This window comes from Chlorella variabilis (assembly GCF_000147415.1).
Source record: "Chlorella variabilis unplaced genomic scaffold CHLNCscaffold_22, whole genome shotgun sequence".
NCBI lineage: Eukaryota > Viridiplantae > Chlorophyta > Trebouxiophyceae > Chlorellales > Chlorellaceae > Chlorella > Chlorella variabilis.
In genome coordinates, this window is record NW_005435066.1 from 169,620 (window position 1) to 186,101 (window position 16,482).

At 69.6% G+C, this 16,482-nt stretch overlaps 7 protein-coding genes across 7 annotated transcripts in view; 4 read left to right on the plus strand and 3 right to left on the minus strand.

Moving 5' to 3' along the window:
• Positions 1 to 1,106: 1,106 nt before the first annotated feature.
• Positions 1,107 to 4,631, plus strand: CHLNCDRAFT_138805 (hypothetical protein; the record flags this gene model as incomplete). The annotated part of the gene is made up of 12 exons (XM_005844413.1): positions 1,107 to 1,126; positions 1,310 to 1,411; positions 1,535 to 1,952; positions 2,104 to 2,253; positions 2,515 to 2,660; positions 2,796 to 2,896; positions 3,052 to 3,131; positions 3,299 to 3,493; positions 3,572 to 3,612; positions 3,711 to 3,791; positions 3,990 to 4,270; positions 4,465 to 4,631. The coding sequence occupies 12 exons, from the start codon at positions 1,107 to 1,109 to the stop codon at positions 4,629 to 4,631; spliced, it is 1,782 nt and encodes a 593-aa protein (XP_005844475.1).
• A 375-nt stretch (positions 4,632 to 5,006) lies between these two features.
• Positions 5,007 to 6,274, minus strand: CHLNCDRAFT_138806 (hypothetical protein; the record flags this gene model as incomplete). The annotated part of the gene is made up of 4 exons (XM_005844506.1): positions 5,007 to 5,075; positions 5,261 to 5,592; positions 5,786 to 5,955; positions 6,264 to 6,274. 4 exons carry the CDS (start codon positions 6,272 to 6,274, stop codon positions 5,007 to 5,009), a joined length of 582 nt encoding a protein of 193 aa, XP_005844568.1.
• A 231-nt stretch (positions 6,275 to 6,505) lies between these two features.
• On the plus strand, positions 6,506 to 8,700 carry CHLNCDRAFT_26822 (hypothetical protein; the record flags this gene model as incomplete). Its single annotated transcript, XM_005844414.1, has 6 exons — positions 6,506 to 6,616; positions 6,827 to 7,081; positions 7,331 to 7,705; positions 7,897 to 8,083; positions 8,222 to 8,315; positions 8,457 to 8,700. 6 exons carry the CDS (start codon positions 6,506 to 6,508, stop codon positions 8,698 to 8,700), a joined length of 1,266 nt encoding a protein of 421 aa, XP_005844476.1.
• Positions 8,701 to 8,972: 272 nt separating this feature from the next.
• CHLNCDRAFT_138808 (hypothetical protein) lies at positions 8,973 to 9,870 on the minus strand (the record flags this gene model as incomplete). Its single annotated transcript, XM_005844507.1, has 4 exons — positions 8,973 to 8,985; positions 9,139 to 9,245; positions 9,389 to 9,535; positions 9,748 to 9,870. The coding sequence occupies 4 exons, from the start codon at positions 9,868 to 9,870 to the stop codon at positions 8,973 to 8,975; spliced, it is 390 nt and encodes a 129-aa protein (XP_005844569.1).
• Positions 9,871 to 10,161: 291 nt separating this feature from the next.
• On the plus strand, positions 10,162 to 11,990 carry CHLNCDRAFT_138809 (hypothetical protein; the record flags this gene model as incomplete). Its single annotated transcript, XM_005844415.1, has 6 exons — positions 10,162 to 10,175; positions 10,318 to 10,674; positions 10,914 to 11,065; positions 11,272 to 11,394; positions 11,611 to 11,718; positions 11,881 to 11,990. 6 exons carry the CDS (start codon positions 10,162 to 10,164, stop codon positions 11,988 to 11,990), a joined length of 864 nt encoding a protein of 287 aa, XP_005844477.1.
• A 294-nt stretch (positions 11,991 to 12,284) lies between these two features.
• On the plus strand, positions 12,285 to 13,732 carry CHLNCDRAFT_138810 (hypothetical protein; the record flags this gene model as incomplete). Its single annotated transcript, XM_005844416.1, has 5 exons — positions 12,285 to 12,293; positions 12,511 to 12,690; positions 12,930 to 12,999; positions 13,224 to 13,342; positions 13,559 to 13,732. The coding sequence occupies 5 exons, from the start codon at positions 12,285 to 12,287 to the stop codon at positions 13,730 to 13,732; spliced, it is 552 nt and encodes a 183-aa protein (XP_005844478.1).
• Positions 13,733 to 14,011: 279 nt separating this feature from the next.
• CHLNCDRAFT_32503 (hypothetical protein) overlaps positions 14,012 to 16,482 on the minus strand; it is a 3,324-nt gene continuing 853 nt past the window's right edge. Inside the window, exons 3-8 of the mRNA XM_005844508.1 lie at positions 16,352 to 16,482; positions 15,741 to 16,059; positions 15,440 to 15,548; positions 15,050 to 15,161; positions 14,690 to 14,768; positions 14,012 to 14,283 (exon numbers count right to left, since the gene is read on the minus strand). Coding sequence (XP_005844570.1) covers positions 14,150 to 14,283; positions 14,690 to 14,768; positions 15,050 to 15,161; positions 15,440 to 15,548; positions 15,741 to 16,059; positions 16,352 to 16,456 — 858 coding nt within the window. The 5' untranslated portion in view covers positions 16,457 to 16,482 and the 3' untranslated portion in view covers positions 14,012 to 14,149. The remainder of the gene's footprint in view (positions 14,284 to 14,689; positions 14,769 to 15,049; positions 15,162 to 15,439; positions 15,549 to 15,740; positions 16,060 to 16,351) is intronic.

Genomic DNA, 16,482 nt, shown 5'->3' on the forward strand with positions numbered 1-16,482 from the left:
AGGCCTTGTGTTGGCAGGGCTTGCATAGCCACTCCTCGCCAGTGGCCGGGTGCCGGCACCAGGCCGGATAAGCATACGACCTGGGGGCAGGGCTGGCCGAGCCGCACTGCCGGCACCGCCGCTGCTCTGGTGGCACCGCTTGGCGGTTCCGCTCCCGGCGCTCCAACACGCGCCTGTCTGGCAGGTGCCCCTTGTGTGTGCGTGCATATTCTCCGCATGCATGGCACAGCAAAGCACGGGTGGTGGGGTGCCTGCGCCAATTCCTGCCACCAGTGGTGGTGCTGCTGCAGGTCTCCCTCTGTGCCCTCCTCCTGCTGGCTGTCCCGGGCTGCCTCTCCTTGCTGCGGCTCGGCCGGCTGCTTGTCAGACATCCCCAGCCAGCTGCCTGCTGCTGCCGAAGCACTGCCTCCAGCAGCTGCTATAGCTGGGCTGGGCTGCGCTGTTGCAGCAGTGGCAGCAGGGACCGCTGAGCCTGGCGATGCTGTGGCGGCGCCAGCAGCCACAGCATCGCCAGCAGCCACAGCCCTTCCCGCCTGCAGCCGCGGGTCCCTGCTGCTGCGCTGAGCCAGCGGCAGAGGAGGCTGCTGCCGCTGCTGCTGCGGTGCTGGCTGAATGTTGGCTGAGCGCGGGCCGCCTGCGGCTCCTGAGGTTGGGTAGGGCCAGCCTGCTGGCGCTGCTGCTGCTTCATCCTCGCCTGCCGTGGCCGCCGCCTCCCCGGCCGAGGCGTCAGAACGGCCGCTCCACATCTGCTTCTATCCAGCAGCCCACAACGGTCACAAACACTGCTCAGGGAAGCAAGCAGCCCTGGGCGACTAGATAAGTCCGCAGCCGACCCCCGCAGCCCAGTGCCCTGCCCAACCCTGGGCCCCTGCCTGCTGCCCTGGGCTCACAAGGTTGTGGCAGCACGTGTGCAGGCCTCCAGGAGCAGCTGGGTCAGAGTCCAAGGCTCACCTCGCTGTTGCTTGCTTTGCGTCAGCCCACCGACTTCGCAACCCAAGGACGTTCAGGAACCCTTTTGAGCAGGAGCACTCCTTCCGTTTCCCGCTGCTGTGCCTGCTTTGCCCTGCTGGCTACCACAGCAAAGCCCTGACTGCCCGTATTATCCTATGCGCCAGGCGCGAGTGGCGTCGGATGGATCCCTTGCAAGCTTACCAGGGCGGAGGTGCGCTGTTTCACCTCTCGACTTGAGTCGGCGTGCGTCCCACAGCCCTCTCTGCCGCATCTGATCGCCGCCATTTCTCCACCGCGCCCTTGCAGGCACAGGGACTCACCCCCTGCAGACGTCCCCGCCTTTGCCCATTTCCGGCAGTGCGCAGCGGCTGTCGGAGCTGCGCACTGGGCCCAAGCCAGGCAGCGGCGGCAGCGAAGCACTGAGCCCGCTGGGCAGCGACTACAGCGATGGTCCCCGCAGGTGCCGCCACTGCCACCGCCGCCTGCCGTGCCTGCCGCACCTCGCCGGCGCAGCCCCAGCCGACCCCTGCCTCAAGCGGCTGAAGCTGGCCCCCTGCTGGCATCTCCACCCCCTTCCCTGCAGGCTGGTGGCCGACCCAGACAGCCCCACCTCGCGGCTGCTGGAGCGAGCCGCGCAGCGCAGCCTCGCCTCGTCAGCGTCCGCCAAAAACACGCCAGAGAAGTTCAGTTACATGAAGGACATCGCACGGAACCCGGAGCTTGCCCGCGCAGCCCGCCGAGCGCTGTCCTCCTCGCCCGACGTCGCAGGCTCGGGCGCAGGCGGCGGCGCCGCGGGCAGGGGCCCCGGCGGCGGCGGCGGCGGCGGCTCCCTGCAGCCGCTGCAGAGCGCGCCAGAGCTGGACAGCCTGACCGCGGTGGTGGACCAGCTGGATCGGGATGCCGAGCAGGAGAGCCGCATCAACCAGCAGATGGCGTCGGTCATGCTGGGCCGCCTGCAGAGCGGGCGCAGCGCGGCGGAGCGCGCCCTGGGGGTCATGCAGGTGTTGCGCCTGGTGCCCCGCTGCTGCCGTTGCCGCTGCCAGCTGCTTCTGGCACTGGTGGCACTGCGGCTGCAGAGGCGTTTTGGCGCAGCAGGCCGCTACCTGCTGCTCCCCGCCGCAGTGCACCCCACGCGCTGCTCCCCGCCCGCAGGCGTGCGCCGCCGCGGAGGCCGCCTATGCTCGAGCCATGGCCTCGGTCGCCAAGCTGAGCCTGTGCAGCGATGCTGATGGGCCCTCCCTGCGGGCCGCCCTGGAGCAGTTCTCAGACCTGCCCGGCATGCTGAGCGCGTGCCACAGCAGCGTGAGTGGTTGGGCTTTACCGAGTCGTGCCAGCTGTTGACGGTTTGGAGCAGCGGCAGCCTGGGGAGCTGCTGTCTACAGCCTGGCTGCGGCCCCCTGATGCGCGCAGCAGTGGCGGCTGGTTATGGCTGGCGTGCTGCACAGGAGCAGCAGCATGCCGTGGCCCTGCAGGCGCCACGTCAGCATGGCCGTTTTGCCTCGCGGCTGGCGTGGGGCCCCGCTGCTCACTACGCCTCCTGCGGGCTGCTGCGGGCTGCTGCAGATGTCGGAGCGGCTGCACGAGGCCATCCGCAGCCTACAGGCCCTGGTCAACGACCTGCGGGCGGCATGCGAGGAGGTGGGCAGCGGCGCCAGCCGCGCCAAGCGGGAGGTGGACGGCAGCAGGCAGGGGCTCAAGGCGGCGCTCAGGTGTGCACCTGGGTGGGGGCACGCGCATGAGTGATTGGCTGATGGAGCTGGGATGCTCCTGGCAGCAAGGGGATGGGAGAAGGGCAGCGCCCTGAGCCGCGTGGCGGCTGCCCGGCGGCTGCCCGGCTTCTGCAGGAGCCACCAGGACGCGTGCCAGGCCTTTGAGCAGGCGGCGGCGCAGCGGCAGCGGCCTGGCGGGCGGGGCCGGGGGGTGGAGAGCGACCCCTGGCTCACAGGTGGGGACGCTGGGGCGCACGGCAGCAAGCGTGCGTGGCCAATGTGGGCGGCAGGAGCGGCAGGCCCACAGGGGCCGCCAATATCGGCACCGCCCTGCTTTCGCAGTCGTGCCTGACGTATGCCGCCTGCTTGATGTCTGCTCGCTGCGGCGCAGAGGGGTGCCTGGTGGAGCAGCAGGTGCGGCTGCAGCGGGCGCAGCATGTGGAGCGGCAATACTTGGGCAAGTCCTTCCAGGTGCGCATGTGTGTGTGTGGAGCGGGGTGCGTGCGTGTGTGGTGGCGAGTGGTGGCGGTGGGTAGGCGGCCTGGTTTGGAGTCCCATGCACCGCCCCGGCTTGGAACCGCTTGCAGCCGCATGGCGCGGCGCGCCGAAGTGCCGCCACCCCATTCCCCTCGCTGCAGCGGGTGGGCGAGCTGGAGCGGCGGCGTGCGGGCGCGGTGCAGAAGACTCTGAGCAGCTTTGTGGGCATCTACCGCGCCGAGGTGGTGCCCGTTCAGGGCATCGCGGGGCAGCTGCAGGCACTGCTGGGTGAGGTGGATGCGGAGGCCGACCTCGAGGCCTTCACAGAGACCGCCGCCAGCAGCGTGCACAGGCGAGTGCGGCGGGCCCCGGGCCCCAGCCAGCCCAGCCAGCCTGCTGCTGCTGGCCAGGAGTGTCCACCCGTGCCTGTGCAGCAGCCCAGAGCCCAGCGGCTGCTGCCCAGGCCTGCACGCACGTGGGCAGGCAGGCGCGCCGCTGGAAACAGCCGTGCGCCTTGGCACCGCTCCTCGGCATCGACTGCTGGCTCCTGGTCCCCCCCTTGGCCGCCTGCAGTGCCGAGGCGCTGTCGGTGCGGCAGCGAGAGACTGTGGACCAGATCTGCTCCGAGCTGCTGGGCAGCGCCGAGATTGTGCGGTGAGCCGGGGTGGCGAGGTGCTGTTGGTGAGGGGTCAGGCAGATAGCCAGCCAGCCAGCCGGCACACATGGCTTGGCGGGGCGGGAGCGTTGCCCCGCCCGCATGTGCCTCTGCATGCTGGGGGCGGGTGGGTGCATGCAGCTTGCTGCTCCCAATGGGAGCATGCTTGATGAATAACACCGCTGCACCGCCCGCAGGCAGGGTGCCATGGAGCGGTGGGACAGCAGCGTGAGCTGCTGGCAGCGCGGCCACCTGGTGCTCACCCAGGCCGGCTTCCTGCACTGCTTCGCGCCAGACTCTGCGGCCGCCAAGGCAGCCGGCGGCACCAGCGGCGCCAACGGCGGCGCCGGCAGCAGCAGCGGCGGCGCCAACGGCGCCTCGCGCGGCGGCAGCCCGGGCCAGGTGTCCTGGGGCGGCGCCAAGAGCTGGGCGCCGCCAGTGGAGAGCTTGAACCTCTCCCGTTGCTCCTTTGAGCAAGGTGGGCGTGGGTTGAAGTGGCAGCGGGGGCGGCATGGAACGCGGCCTTGCATGGGGCGGGCCCCTGAAGGCAGCCTGCTAAAGGGGCCATGCCTGGGACCTCGCTCGCCGCTCTCCACCCACCACTTATCCGCGCACGCCCGCCACCTGCTCCCGCTGGCCCTGTGTGTGCCTGTGCGCTCCGCCACCACGCAGGCGAGGCCCCCGTGTTCCGCATCATCGAGTCCGGCGGCGGCGGCCTGGCCAGCTTTGCGCTGTTTGCCGCGCGGCAGCGCACGATGACGCTCAAGGCGGGTGGCATCGAGGAGTGCATGGACTGGGCGATAGCAGTGAGGGAGGCCATTGCCGCGTGCGTTGGCTGACGAAGGGAAACGGCGCTGCCCGCTGGCAACAGACGCCGTGCGGGAGCGGGCGTGGCGGCGGCGCCCAGGACCGGTTTGCTTGAGCCCAGCAGCCGGCGGCGGTGTGCGACCCATGACCCAATACCGACTTTCTTACTACACTGAGCTGCGCGTGGTTCACACTTCACCTCCCAGCATTCCAAACGCACTGCGCCCTCAGCACTTGCACCAGCATCATGATTGATTCATAACTTAGCTTGCAACCTCACTTGTGCGCCTGTGACGGCGGCAGCAGGCGGGTCGCAGCAATGCGTGCCAGCGGCTCGGTCACGTTGCAACAGCCTTGGCGTGCCGCCCCAGCCGCGGCGGTTCACGCTGCTGCCCTGCGCCGCCACCTCAGCTGCCGCGGTAGGTGCTGTAGCCAAAGGGATTCCAGGTCAGCGGCACATGGAAGTGCTCCCGCGCCTGCACGGCGCGGTCGCGCGGTGGCGGCACGGTCGCGGGGGGGCAGCGGGAGCAGGGTTAAGCCTAGCAGCGTCAGCTTGCGCTGACGGCGCGCGCCCCGCTCCCTGCAACAGCCGCACATCCATAGCCGCACATCCTGCTGCCGCTTACAGCCCCGCAGCTCCACCCGCCCCCCAGGGGCCCACCTGGTGCGCCTGGATCTCAAATTCCACCGACACCGAGGGGTAGAAGCGGCGGGTGGGCAGGAAGAAGGCGGGGTGCTCCTGCTGGCACCGCCCCATGTACTCTGCCGTGTCAAAGGTGATGCGGTAGTGCCCTGGCTCCACGTGGTCACCCGGCGGCAGCAGGTCGCCGATACGGCCGTCCTTGTTGGTCTGCCCACTGGCCACGCGCTCCCAGGCGGCGGCGGAGCCGGGGGCGCGCCGCGCCAGCACCACGCCCACGCCTGGCGCGGGCCGGCCGATGCACGTGTCCAGGACGTGGGTGGTGATGGGGGAGCGCAGCGGCGGCGCATCGGCTGCGGCAGGGCGTGGGGCGGGCAGGGGAGGCGGCGGCGGCGGCGGCGGGGGTTGGGGGGCGGCGTGGAGGCAGCGGAATGCCAGTGGCGTAGGGTCTGCCAGCTGGGCAGGTGCAGCGGGTAGCGCTGCAGGCACTGCAAGCGTGCCCCGCGCCGCGCCCTGGCAGGCCGCCGGGCCGGGCGGTGGGCAGACCTGCGCGCGGCGCCAGCTGCGCCAGCAGCCGACCTGCGCGGCGGTCGGCGGGGTCGGCGGCGGCGGCGCCCGCCTCGCCGTTGCCAAAGCTCTTGCGTATGCGCAGCTCCGTGATCTTCTGCTGCTCCACCGCCGCGTTGGTCAGCTCGGTGGCGGGCGCGTTGCCATACCTGCAGAGCAGGGAGGGGGATTGGGGGCAGGCGGCGGGTGCATGTGGGTGGAGGGTTGGGCGGGTGATGCTGTGAAGCACGAGCCGGCAATGGTTCCTGGCCAGGGAAATTTACACACGATGGTCTGAAAATGTGCAGAAGCCATTGGGGGGCGGCCGAGAGGGCCCCCCAATTGGCCAAGGAGGGCCTAAGAACCCAGGGCAGATGACAACGGCACGGCTGTGCCGCGCTGTGTGGCGGCGACCTACAAATGCCCGTCGTCTGTCGCCCACGGCCCTCCCTGCAATTCATTTGCAAGAGACCCCCACCCCCCTAGCATCCTCGCTCCCGTAGCGAACGCACAACACCATAGATAGCACGATGGCCTCCACCGCCTTCGTTGCCTCCCCCGCCCGCGTGAGCCCGGGCAAGAAGGAGACGCCCCTGAAGTTTGCGGCGCACTCCAAGAATGCGGGCAAGGGGCGGGAGGGGCGGGCTGACCGTTGGGCCGGGTTGGGCGGGGGAGATCGCATGGGGATGCGGCCGCCAACGTTCACCTCCTGCCCTGCAGATGGACCGCTTCATCCCCAACCGCAGTGCCAGCAACCTAGATGTTGCCAACTACAACGTCAGCCGCGAGGCCAAGGACGTTGAGAACCTGGACGCCCTGTCGCCCACCAAGGTGGGTGCTGCTGCCGGCGGCGGCCCTGGGCCTGGACCCCAGCCCAGCAGCACCACCAGCCGGCGCAGCGCCCCAGAATCGCAGGCCGCCTGCACCCTGGGCGCTAGCTAGCTGTTGACCAGCGCCATCAGGCACCATCACCCCTGCCATCAACAGTCACATTTGATGGCGCCCTGACCCGCCCGCCTGCGCCGCCCTCCCCCTCCGCAGCTGGAGTACAAGAAGCAGCTGGCGGCCAACCTGGGCCAGGACGACTCCGCTCGCATCCTGGCCTTCAAGCAGAAGGCGCCCGCGCCGGCCGAGGGCTTTGAGAACCACATGGCGGCACTCTACTCGGCCAACGCGGGGCCCCGCCCCAAGAAGGCCTTCCGCGCCGTGCCCCAGCAGCCAGACCGCATCCTGGACGCCCCAGACCTCGTTGACGACTACTACCTCAACCTGCTGGACTGGAGCTCCACCAACGCGGTGAGCTGACGCCGCCGGGGCGGGCGGCGCTGCCAGGACCACGGCTGCCTGTGCTTCGGCACAGGCGGCGAGCGGCCAGCGTTCGGCCAGCCAAGGTGGCAGCAGCCTGGCTGGCTGGCAGGGCGGCCGGGGCGGCCGCTCGGGGCGCAACCGCCTCCCGTCAGCGCCTCCTCCCCACCAAAACCGCCCCCTCCCCACCCCTTCCTCACGCTTCCCTGCCCTCCCCTCTCCGCTCCCCCACCCCTGCAGGTGGCCGTGGCCCTCAACCAGGCCGTCTACCTGTGGAACGCCTCCTCCGGCGACATCCAGGAGCTGCTGAGTGCGCAGGGCGAGGACTACATCACCTCCCTGTCCTGGGCCGCCGACGGCAAGCACCTGGCCGTCGGCTACTCCTCCGCCCTCACCCAGATCTGGGACGCGGAGCGCTGCAAGCCGGTGCGCAACCTGGGCGGCCACGCCGCCCGCGTGTCCTCCCTGTCCTGGAACAACCACACCCTGTCCACCGGCGGCCGCGACTCGCTCATCCTGCACCACGACGTGCGCGTGCGCGAGCACGTCACCGCCACGCTGCGCGGCCACGAGCAGGAGGTGTGCGGCCTCAAGTGGTCGCCCAACGGCACGCAGGTGGGGCGCTGGCGGCGGAGGGGGCGGGGTGCTGGCCTGTGCTGGCCAGGGCGCTGCGCAAGCTGTGTATTCATGATGAGAGCATGCACCGCGCCGCAGCAGCCCGCACCAGCGCCTGCCCCCTTCCCGCCCCGACCAGTGCTTGCTCTCCCTCCCCCTCGCCTGCCCTCTTGCCTCCCGCCCCGCCGCAGCTGGCCAGCGGCGGCAACGACAACCTGCTGATGATCTGGGATGCGGCGGCCGACCGCGCCACGCACCGCATCACCGCGCACCAGGCCGCCGTCAAGGCGCTGGCCTGGTGCCCCTTCCAGAGCAACCTGCTGGCCACCGGCGGCGGCACTGCGGACCGCACCATCAAGTTCCACAACACGCACACAGGTGGGCGGGCAGGCAGGCAGGCCAGTGGATGAGCAGCCTCCCAGCTGCAGCTGGCTGGGGATCACTGTGCTGGCAGCGCCGCCAACATCCCATTGCTGACGAGGCGCCCCTGCATGCCGCCTGCCTGCCTGCCTGCAGGGGCCCTCCTCAACTCCATAGACACTGGCAGCCAGGTCTGCTCGCTCCAGTGGAACCGCCACGAGCGCGAGCTGCTCTCCTCCCACGGTTTCAGGTGGGCGCGCGCGGCAGGCAGGGCGGCAGCAGCGCATTCTTGCACGCTGCGCCAGCTTGCTGCCACCTCACCCCCTGCCCGCCTGCCCCCTTCTCTCACCCCCTGTGTTCCTGCCCTCGCCCCCCTGCCCCGCCCCCGCAGCCAGAACCAGCTTTGCCTGTGGAAGTACCCCTCCATGGCAAAGGTGGCGGAGCTCACGGGCCACACCTCCCGGGTGCTGCACCTGGCCCAGAGCCCCGACGGCACCACCGTAGTCAGCGCCGCCGCGGACGAGACGCTGCGCTTCTGGCGCTGCTTCGGCGAGCCCGCAGGCGCCGCCCCCAAGGGCGGCGCCAAGCCGGGCGCGGCCGCCGGCAGCCTGCTGCGCAGCGTCAACATCCGGTGAAGCGGTTGTGCGCGGGGTGGGTATCGCGGGCGGCCCCGCTCAGCCCCCGTGCCCCCTACTACTTGCCCTGCCAGTGCCTAACCCCGCCCTGCCAGTATGTGCCACCCTTGTCGCCGCTTGCCCTGCCTTGGCCCCACCGCGCCGGCGGCTCGCCTGCCCAGCCCTGGTCGTGGCTGGGCGGGCAGCCGCCCTGGCTGCGCGCAAATGCCGTCGCCTTGCCCTGCTTGTTACACCCGCCTGCCCTGCGCTGCTGTGTGCCCCTTGCGTGGCGCTTAACCACCACCCCTGGGACCCCCACATCCCTCGGTGCTCTTAAGCGCCCCAAACACACGGAAACCCACCCCGTAACCCGCAACCGAATTCGACAGGCTTTGGGCCCCACAGTCTACTTTCCACCCTCCAGCAGCCACAGCCAGGCGGGCAGCAGCGGCAGCCCACCGCTGCTGGATGGCTGCCAGCATCTCCTCGGCGCTCTTCCCGGTGGCGCAGATGATGAAGATGTGGCCGAACTTGGCCTCGTACCGCCCATTCCACTCCGCCAGCGCCTGCACGCAGTTTTGGTTGGGTTGGAGCATCAGGCACGTTGTAGGATTTGTTCTTGAGTGGCTGCAGCCCAACAGAGTTAGCCCGTAGAAATATGGGGAGGCCCCGCTGATGCCCCTTTGTTGCGCCTGCCGGTCCAGCCCACCTGCAGCGCCGCATCCGAGGCCCCCGCCGCCGCCGCCTGCTCCCCCTTGCTCATGTCGCCAAAGGCGCCGTACTTCTTGCGCAGGCCCTCCATGTCCCCGATCTTGGGGTGGGCAGCGAAGGCCTCCAGCCAGCCCGCCACGGGCGTCTGCCGGGGAGGCGGGGGCGGGGAAGCGGATGGGCGTCAGGGTTGGGGATGGGGGAAGTTTTCAGCAGAGCAATCATCTCAGCATGGGCATTTCGGTCGGTCTGACTTGCTGCTGACAGAAGCTCAGCCTCCTGCCCGCTGGAACGCCCCGCCCCGACAAACTTGCGCTGTCGCCGCCCCGCCGCCGCCGCTCTCGCCTGGTGCCACCAGACCGTGCGGGCTGCGGCAATCAGCTCATCCACGCTGCCATAGGGCCCCTGCCCCGCCACCGCCTCTGCAAAGCTGCGGCATGAACAGCACTCTCGTAGGGCAGACTCCGTGGGGGCCAGGCTCATTGCTGATCGAGATGGGCGGGGTGGGGCAATGTGCCAAGGAGCGATCGTCCAATTGGGGAGCGCGTGCAAGGTTCAGGGCTACTGAAGAGGCCACCTGCCCTGACGTGTCTGCGATGCAGGATGAGGCAGCCTCCGAGAGCTGCTTTCGCACATGCATGCATCTTGGTGACGTCCTGTTGCTCAGCTAGCCAGGGCCCGCAGCTTCAATGGTTTCGACACTGCACCCTAATTAAAGTTCCTTGCCCGTGTCGGCGCTGCCAGGGGCAGCCATAGCGGCCCAGCCCACACGTAATGGAGAAGCAAGGGTGAGCTGCGTGGCCGCTCCTGGGAGCACGTGCTGGCCAGGCCCTAGGTTGGAACGCGGCGCCGCCCTTGCCGCCGCCGCCGCCGCCGCACGCAGCAGAAGCGGGCTGGGCACCCCCTCCCCTCCCCGCTGCCGCCTTGCAGGCTGTCGCAGCCGCTGCTGCGCGGCGTGGACGACACGGCCCAGGCGCGGCAGGCGTGGGGGCCGGCCAGCCTGGATGACCTCGAGGCGGCGGCGGCGCTGCAGCCCAACCCCTCGCTCGCGTCCTCCGCCGTGTGGGCCGCCGTGCAGGAGGTGTTTGAGGAGCCCGCCACGCAGTTCCCGCAGAGCTCGCTGTGGGATACGACAATGAACCTGACCAACTCCATCCTGGGGGCCGGCCTGCTGGCGCTGCCGCACGCCTTTGCCGGGCTGGGCGTGGCGGGCGGCGTGGCGCTGATCGCCGCCGTGGGCGTCATGACGCATGCCAGCATCGTGCTGATGCTGAGGTGGGCGGGGGGGTGGCTGTGTGTGTGTGGTGCTGCGGCGGTGCGCATGTGTGGGAGCTGGGGAGCCTGATGGGGCTCATGATGCCACCTGGGTCCTGCTTCATTGCCGACGCCCGGCGCTCTCTGTACCCCGCTTGCAATTGCTCGTGGCCGCCACCCCGCCCTCCTCCTTCATTTTTCCGATGCCACCTTCCAGCCCTCTGCTCTGAGGCCCCTGCCGTTGCCTTGCCCGCCCGCGTGTGTGCGCGCAGGCCTACAGAGCGCACCGGCAAGCTGACCTACTGCGCGGTGATGGAGCATGAGTGGGGGCGGTGGGCGGGCGCCGCCGTGCGCTTCTCCATCATCGTCGGCAGCGCCGGCTTCCTCGTCCTGTACCTCATCGTACTGGCAGACCTGCTCGTGGGTGAGGTGGTGGGGCATCTGCGCAAGAGTGGGAGTGGGGTGGTGGATGGCGGGCGCCGCAACGGCTATTGCAAGCCTGCTCGGTGCCAGCATGCAGCTGCATTAGTCTGCTGCTGCTGCGGGCGCCATGGCTGGCGCTGCCTGCATGTGCGACCTGCGCGGCTGGCCCCACTCCTCCACTCCTGCCGCTGCACTGCTGTACCGCAGGCACGGAGCAGTACAGCGGCATCATCCCCGACCTCTGGCCGCAGCTGCCCGACCCGCTGCCCTGGTACCTGCAGCGTACCGCCATGCTCACATGGGTGACCCTCATAGTGGCCCCCTCCTTGTGTGAGTGGGCCCAGCGCACGGGGCAGGGCCGTAAGCCACGCCCCTCGCCTGTCCTATCTTGCTGCTGCCTGCCGGGTGCTGCTGGGTTGGTAGACCCCATACAGCTGGTCTCAGCGACGTGCCTGGCTGGGGCTGCTCACCTCACCGCCACCCCTGCCACCCCTGCTGCCAACTGCCAACTGCCCACCCTGTCTGCTATGTGCTGCTTTCCCGCAGGGCCCAAGACGCTAGGGGATGTGGCTCCCATCAGCGTCATGAAGATCTGCTGCACCTTGATGTGTGTGGTGGCTCTGGTGGTGCTGTGTGTGGCGCTGGCGATACAGGGTGGGTTATCGGCAGCGGGGCGGGAAGGGCTGGGCTCCCTCCTCAGTCTGCGGGGCTACCATCTACAGGATCAGCTGCTGCTGATCCTGCCGGTGCCGAGTGAGGACAGTGTCTGGGCCGGGGCTCACCTGCGGCTTGCGCCGCGCCGTGCTGCGTCTGCAGGCCACCTGCCGCAGGTGCGCTGGCTGCCCGACCCCGCCTTCTTTGGGGACGGCTCCTGGGAGCGGCTCAAAAACGTGCTGGCCACCATTCCCGTCATCATGACGGCGTGAGAAGGGCTGCGGGGCTCTGTTCTCGGCGGCACAGCCTGGCTGGGCTGCTGCTCGTTTGTGGTTTGCTGGGATGGGGCCAGCTGTGTGCACAGGGGCCCCGGCCTGCTGGCCGGGACCGGCTAGTTTGCTTAAGCACTGCTCGTGCCGGGGCATCCTCATCTCCTGCATGTTCCTATACAGTCCGCCTTGCCTGCCTGGCCGTGCCTGCCTGCCTGCCTGCCTGCCTGCAGGTTTGTGTGCCACATGAGCATCCACCCTTGCGTTCAGGACTTGCACAGTTACACCCCGCGCCGCATGCGCACGGTAGGGAGCAACCTGAATAGGCATGCCTCTCTGCCTGGCCCCTGCAAGCAGCGCCGATTGAAACCGTCGTCGCCAGCCCTGCCTTGCCCCGAAACCGCTGGCAGGGAGCGCAGGCGGGGTGCCCTGCTGATGCCGCTGCTGCTGCCGCCCGTGCCGATGCTTGCATGCCTGCCTCACCCGCCCCACCTCCTCCCCAACCTCCTGCTCCTCTGCTCAGTCAGTCGCCTGGTCCATCGCCATCTCCGGCGCCGTGTACGCCCTCACCGGCGCCGCCGGGCTGATGGTGTTTGGGGGCGGGGTCAAGGGCGACGTGCTGTCCAACCTGAGCATCGACTTTGTGGCCGACGCGCTGTGGGGCGACGTGGCGCTGGCCATGGGCTTTGTGGCAACAGTCAAGGTGGGCAGCGCGTGCGGCTCGTGCGTGCGTGTGTGTGTGTGTGTGTGTGTGGTGTGGGTGTGTGGGTGGTCCGGTGTGTGGTGCGTGTGGTGGAGGGTGGATGCAGGGTGCCCGCTGGCAGGCAGGCCGGCAGCGGGACGGCGGCTCCCACCCGCTAAGCCTGCCTGTACCGCATGCCCATGCCGACGAGTGCTGCGCGCACGCGCGCGCGTGTGTGTGTGTGTGTGTGTGTGCTGCAGGTGGCCATGGCTGTCTCCATGGTGCTCTCCTTTCCAATCACAATCTGGCCCATGCGGCAGGACATCATAGGTGCGCGGGCAGGCAGGGGTTGGCAGGGACAGCCTCAGTTGTGCTGGATGACGCGGCCATGCCACCAGGCCTACCCTGGGGCGCCTGGTCCCTCCCACTTGCCACCACCACCACACGGGGAGGCGCTAGCGCCTAGCGGGGCCACATGCGCCGCCCTCCACCCCACACCCCCACACCCACACAATCATCCCTCAAGCCCGCCCTCTGTGCCTCCCTGTGCTCAGAGATGCTGGCCGACTACTTTGGCACCACCCAGCTGACCCCCACCGCCTACTACCTGCTCACCTACCTCTCCCTGCTGGCCATCTACGTCTTTGCCGTCTGCATCCAGTCGGCCTACCGGGTGGGTGGCGGGATGGGGTGGAGTTGGAGGCTGGCCAGCATGCAGGGAGCCGTGTCCTTGTTTTCTCTGCAAGCCTGGCTGGCGCCTGCCCTGCTGTATGTCAACCCTCGCTCCCTGCGCCCTGCCAGCCTCCTCCTCCTCCTCCCGCACGGTCCCACACACATGCTGCCATCGCTCCGCTGTGCCTCCTCTGTGCGTGTCCTCTCTTCTCTGCAGGTGGTGGGGCTGGTGGGGGCCACCCTGGGCACCACCATGGCCTTCATCTTCCCAGGCATGCTGGCGCTGCGCGACTGCGCCGGCGGCGCGCCGCTCCGCGCCTTTGGCTGCGTGCTGCTGGCGGCAGGGGTCATGCTGACGGGCGTCGGGTTGGTCTCCTCAGATGACGGGTGAAGGCGAGCCATCCAGGCCCTCCCCTCGCGGGCAGCAACAGCAGCCGCAGCTGCCACAGCCTCCCCTCCGCATGACCCCGTCCCGCCTCCTTGTTCACTCCCTATTTGTATTCATAGGCCCCACACCGCTGCCATCCAGCCAGCCGCTTGCACTGACGCCACTGTACCAGGCAATTTTCCACACTCGCACTTGCCCCCACCCCACCACCTTATTTCTCGTTTGTGCCCGTTCAGTATGCGGCCGCGCGCCCGCCTCCCCTCTTCCTTTTTTCCAAGTACGGGCCCCTGCCGAGCACGCCACAGCTGTCCATGCTGACACCCAGGCAACCAGGCACGCAGGACTTGAACACCGGCATGAAACGGGGCGGGAGACAGGGATGTGGCATCAGGGCTGCTGCTGCGGCGGCGCGAGCGCAGCTCAGTCCTCGTCCTTGTCTTCTGCCTCCTTGTCCGCTGCCGCCGCCGCCTCCCCAGCATAGTGCAGCTCCTCCGCAGGGATGGCGTAGAGGCGCAGCTGCGGCTTGTTGGGGTCCCGGACCAGCAGGTACTTGCCTGGGGGCGCAGCACGGGCGGGCGGAGGGGGAGAGGGAGCGGGCAGGGCAGGGGAGGGGGAAGGAAATCGCTGTCAGCGTTGTGCACACAGAGTTGGCTGGGGGCAGGCGTGCAGAAAGGAGACGAGCCAGGAGATGATTCCTGGGGGGAAAGGGGAGGGAGTGTAGCCGCCGGGGGCGCCGGACGGCGCAGCAACCGGGAGCCGCGCCGCCGCGGCGAGGGCGCCCCCGACGGCCTGGGCTTTCCTCTCTGCACCACCTTGCCACGCTGTGTATGGAGGACGCCAGCATGGTGGTTGGGGTGCATTGCGTGCATGCAGCGCAAGCGGGGCTGGCAGGTACAATATAGTCCTGTACAATATTCCTGTGCAAGCCGGTGCCACGGCACCACGCCTGCCCCGCCTCACCGTCGTGCTCCAGCTGCTCCTGGCACAGGTTGACCAGCCCGGAGATGATGCCCCAACAGTTGTCCATGTTCAGGTTCATCTGTGGCGAGACGCAGGCGGCGAGGGGCAGGGGGCGGGAGGGATTGAGGTGCCACACTCAGGAGCGCCTGGGCGCGCCGGCGCCCGCACTGCCGACCGCAGGGCGCAGAGGCAGGCGCAGCAGGCATAGCAGGCATCGCGCAGCGTGCAAGCGCCAGCCCTAAACACGCAGCAGCAGGTGGGCAGCTGGCAGCAGGCAGGCAGGCAGCAGCAGGCAGGCGGGCAGGCAGGCGGGCAGACGCCTCTCTTTAGCCTTTTCTTCCTTCCAGCCCCAACCCGCACCTGCATGGCAAAGTCCCGCGGCTTCACCGCCTGCGTGCCCAGGATGAGATGGTTGCGGTTGTCGCGAGGCAGCGCACGCGTCACGTAGCCCAGCTTGATCTGGTCGATGCCGCTGCGGGTGGGGTGAGGGTGGGGGCAGGGGTGGGTGGGCGCGCGGCGGACCGGAGGCGGGTCGAGCCAGAGGCGGGTCGAGCCAGAGGCGGGCCAGGGCCAAGGAGGCAGCAGAGAGGGAGCGACCGCGCTTGGCATGACAATGCAAGCGAGGAGGGGGAGGCGTTCGCGGGTGACGGGGGGCAACGAGGGGGTGGCAGGCATGCATGCGGGCAGGCAGGGGAACCCGCCCCGCTCCCCGCGGGCGCCGAGGGCGGACGTGCGGCTGTGCGCGCTCACGTGACCAGCGCCGCCGCCGTCCACTTGGCAATCTTGTTGGCGTTGTTCTTCAGTTCCGTGGCCAGCACCGCGCCGCGCTGGTTCTCCAGCTTCTGCCGCCAGTCCACGCCTGCGGGCAGAGGGAGGAGGCGGCGGGTTGCACGGAAAGGGTGGGCGGGGTGGTGACGTGGTGCTGGCAGCAGGAGCAGTGCCACCCCAGCTCGCTTGCAGGCCCCCGCAAGAAGGAAGGAAGCCGGAAGCTGCCGCCTCCCGCGCCGCCCTACCCCGCCCACGCCTTGCCCTGACCCGCCCAGCAGCTCACCCGACCACTTGGGGTCAAACTCGTTGAGCGCGTGCACCGCCACGAGCTGCGTGGAGTCGCCCAGCCGCACGGCGGCGTCCACGGCGCAGCGCACCACCACGGCGGCGCCGCCCAGCTGCCACTTGCAGTACTTGTAGCCGCCGCCCTGAGGGCCCAGGTCGGCGGGGCAGGCCTCCTGCAGGGGCTGCCGCTCCCCCTCCCCCAGCAGCACCTGCTCCCGGAACGCCTGGTTCACAGACGTCGCCTCCATGCTCAGCTGCTGCAAGCCGTTAATGTTGTCCTTCTCCTCGGGCAGCGGGTCGGGCGCCGTCTCGCCGTTCTGCGCAAGGCAGGGGCGGCGGCGCGGGCAGGAATGCGGGGGTCGGGGTCGGGGGGGGGCGCGAAGCTGGGAGGCGGCGCGGGGAGGCGGCGGCGAGGCGGGCCACGCTGCTGTCAGGCCCCGAGGCGGCGGCAGACTGTTGGGCAGGCTGCTTGCCGGGTGCTGCTCCTCAGCGGCGGCTGCTGCCCAGTGGCTGGCCTCTGCCCCACCCTCGCGACCCTCGCAGCCGCCCGCTCCCACCCTCGCGGCCGCCCGCTCCCAGCCTCCACCCTCCCGCCCACCCCCGGCTCACCGTGAGGAAGTCGAGGCTGCTGTTGGTGCGCTTGTCAAACACCAGCACGTCGCCGCGCTTGGTGATGACGAGGTCCCAGGGGTATGTGGAGCGGGAGGCGCACATGAGCGTCACCAGCACGTCATCGGTCA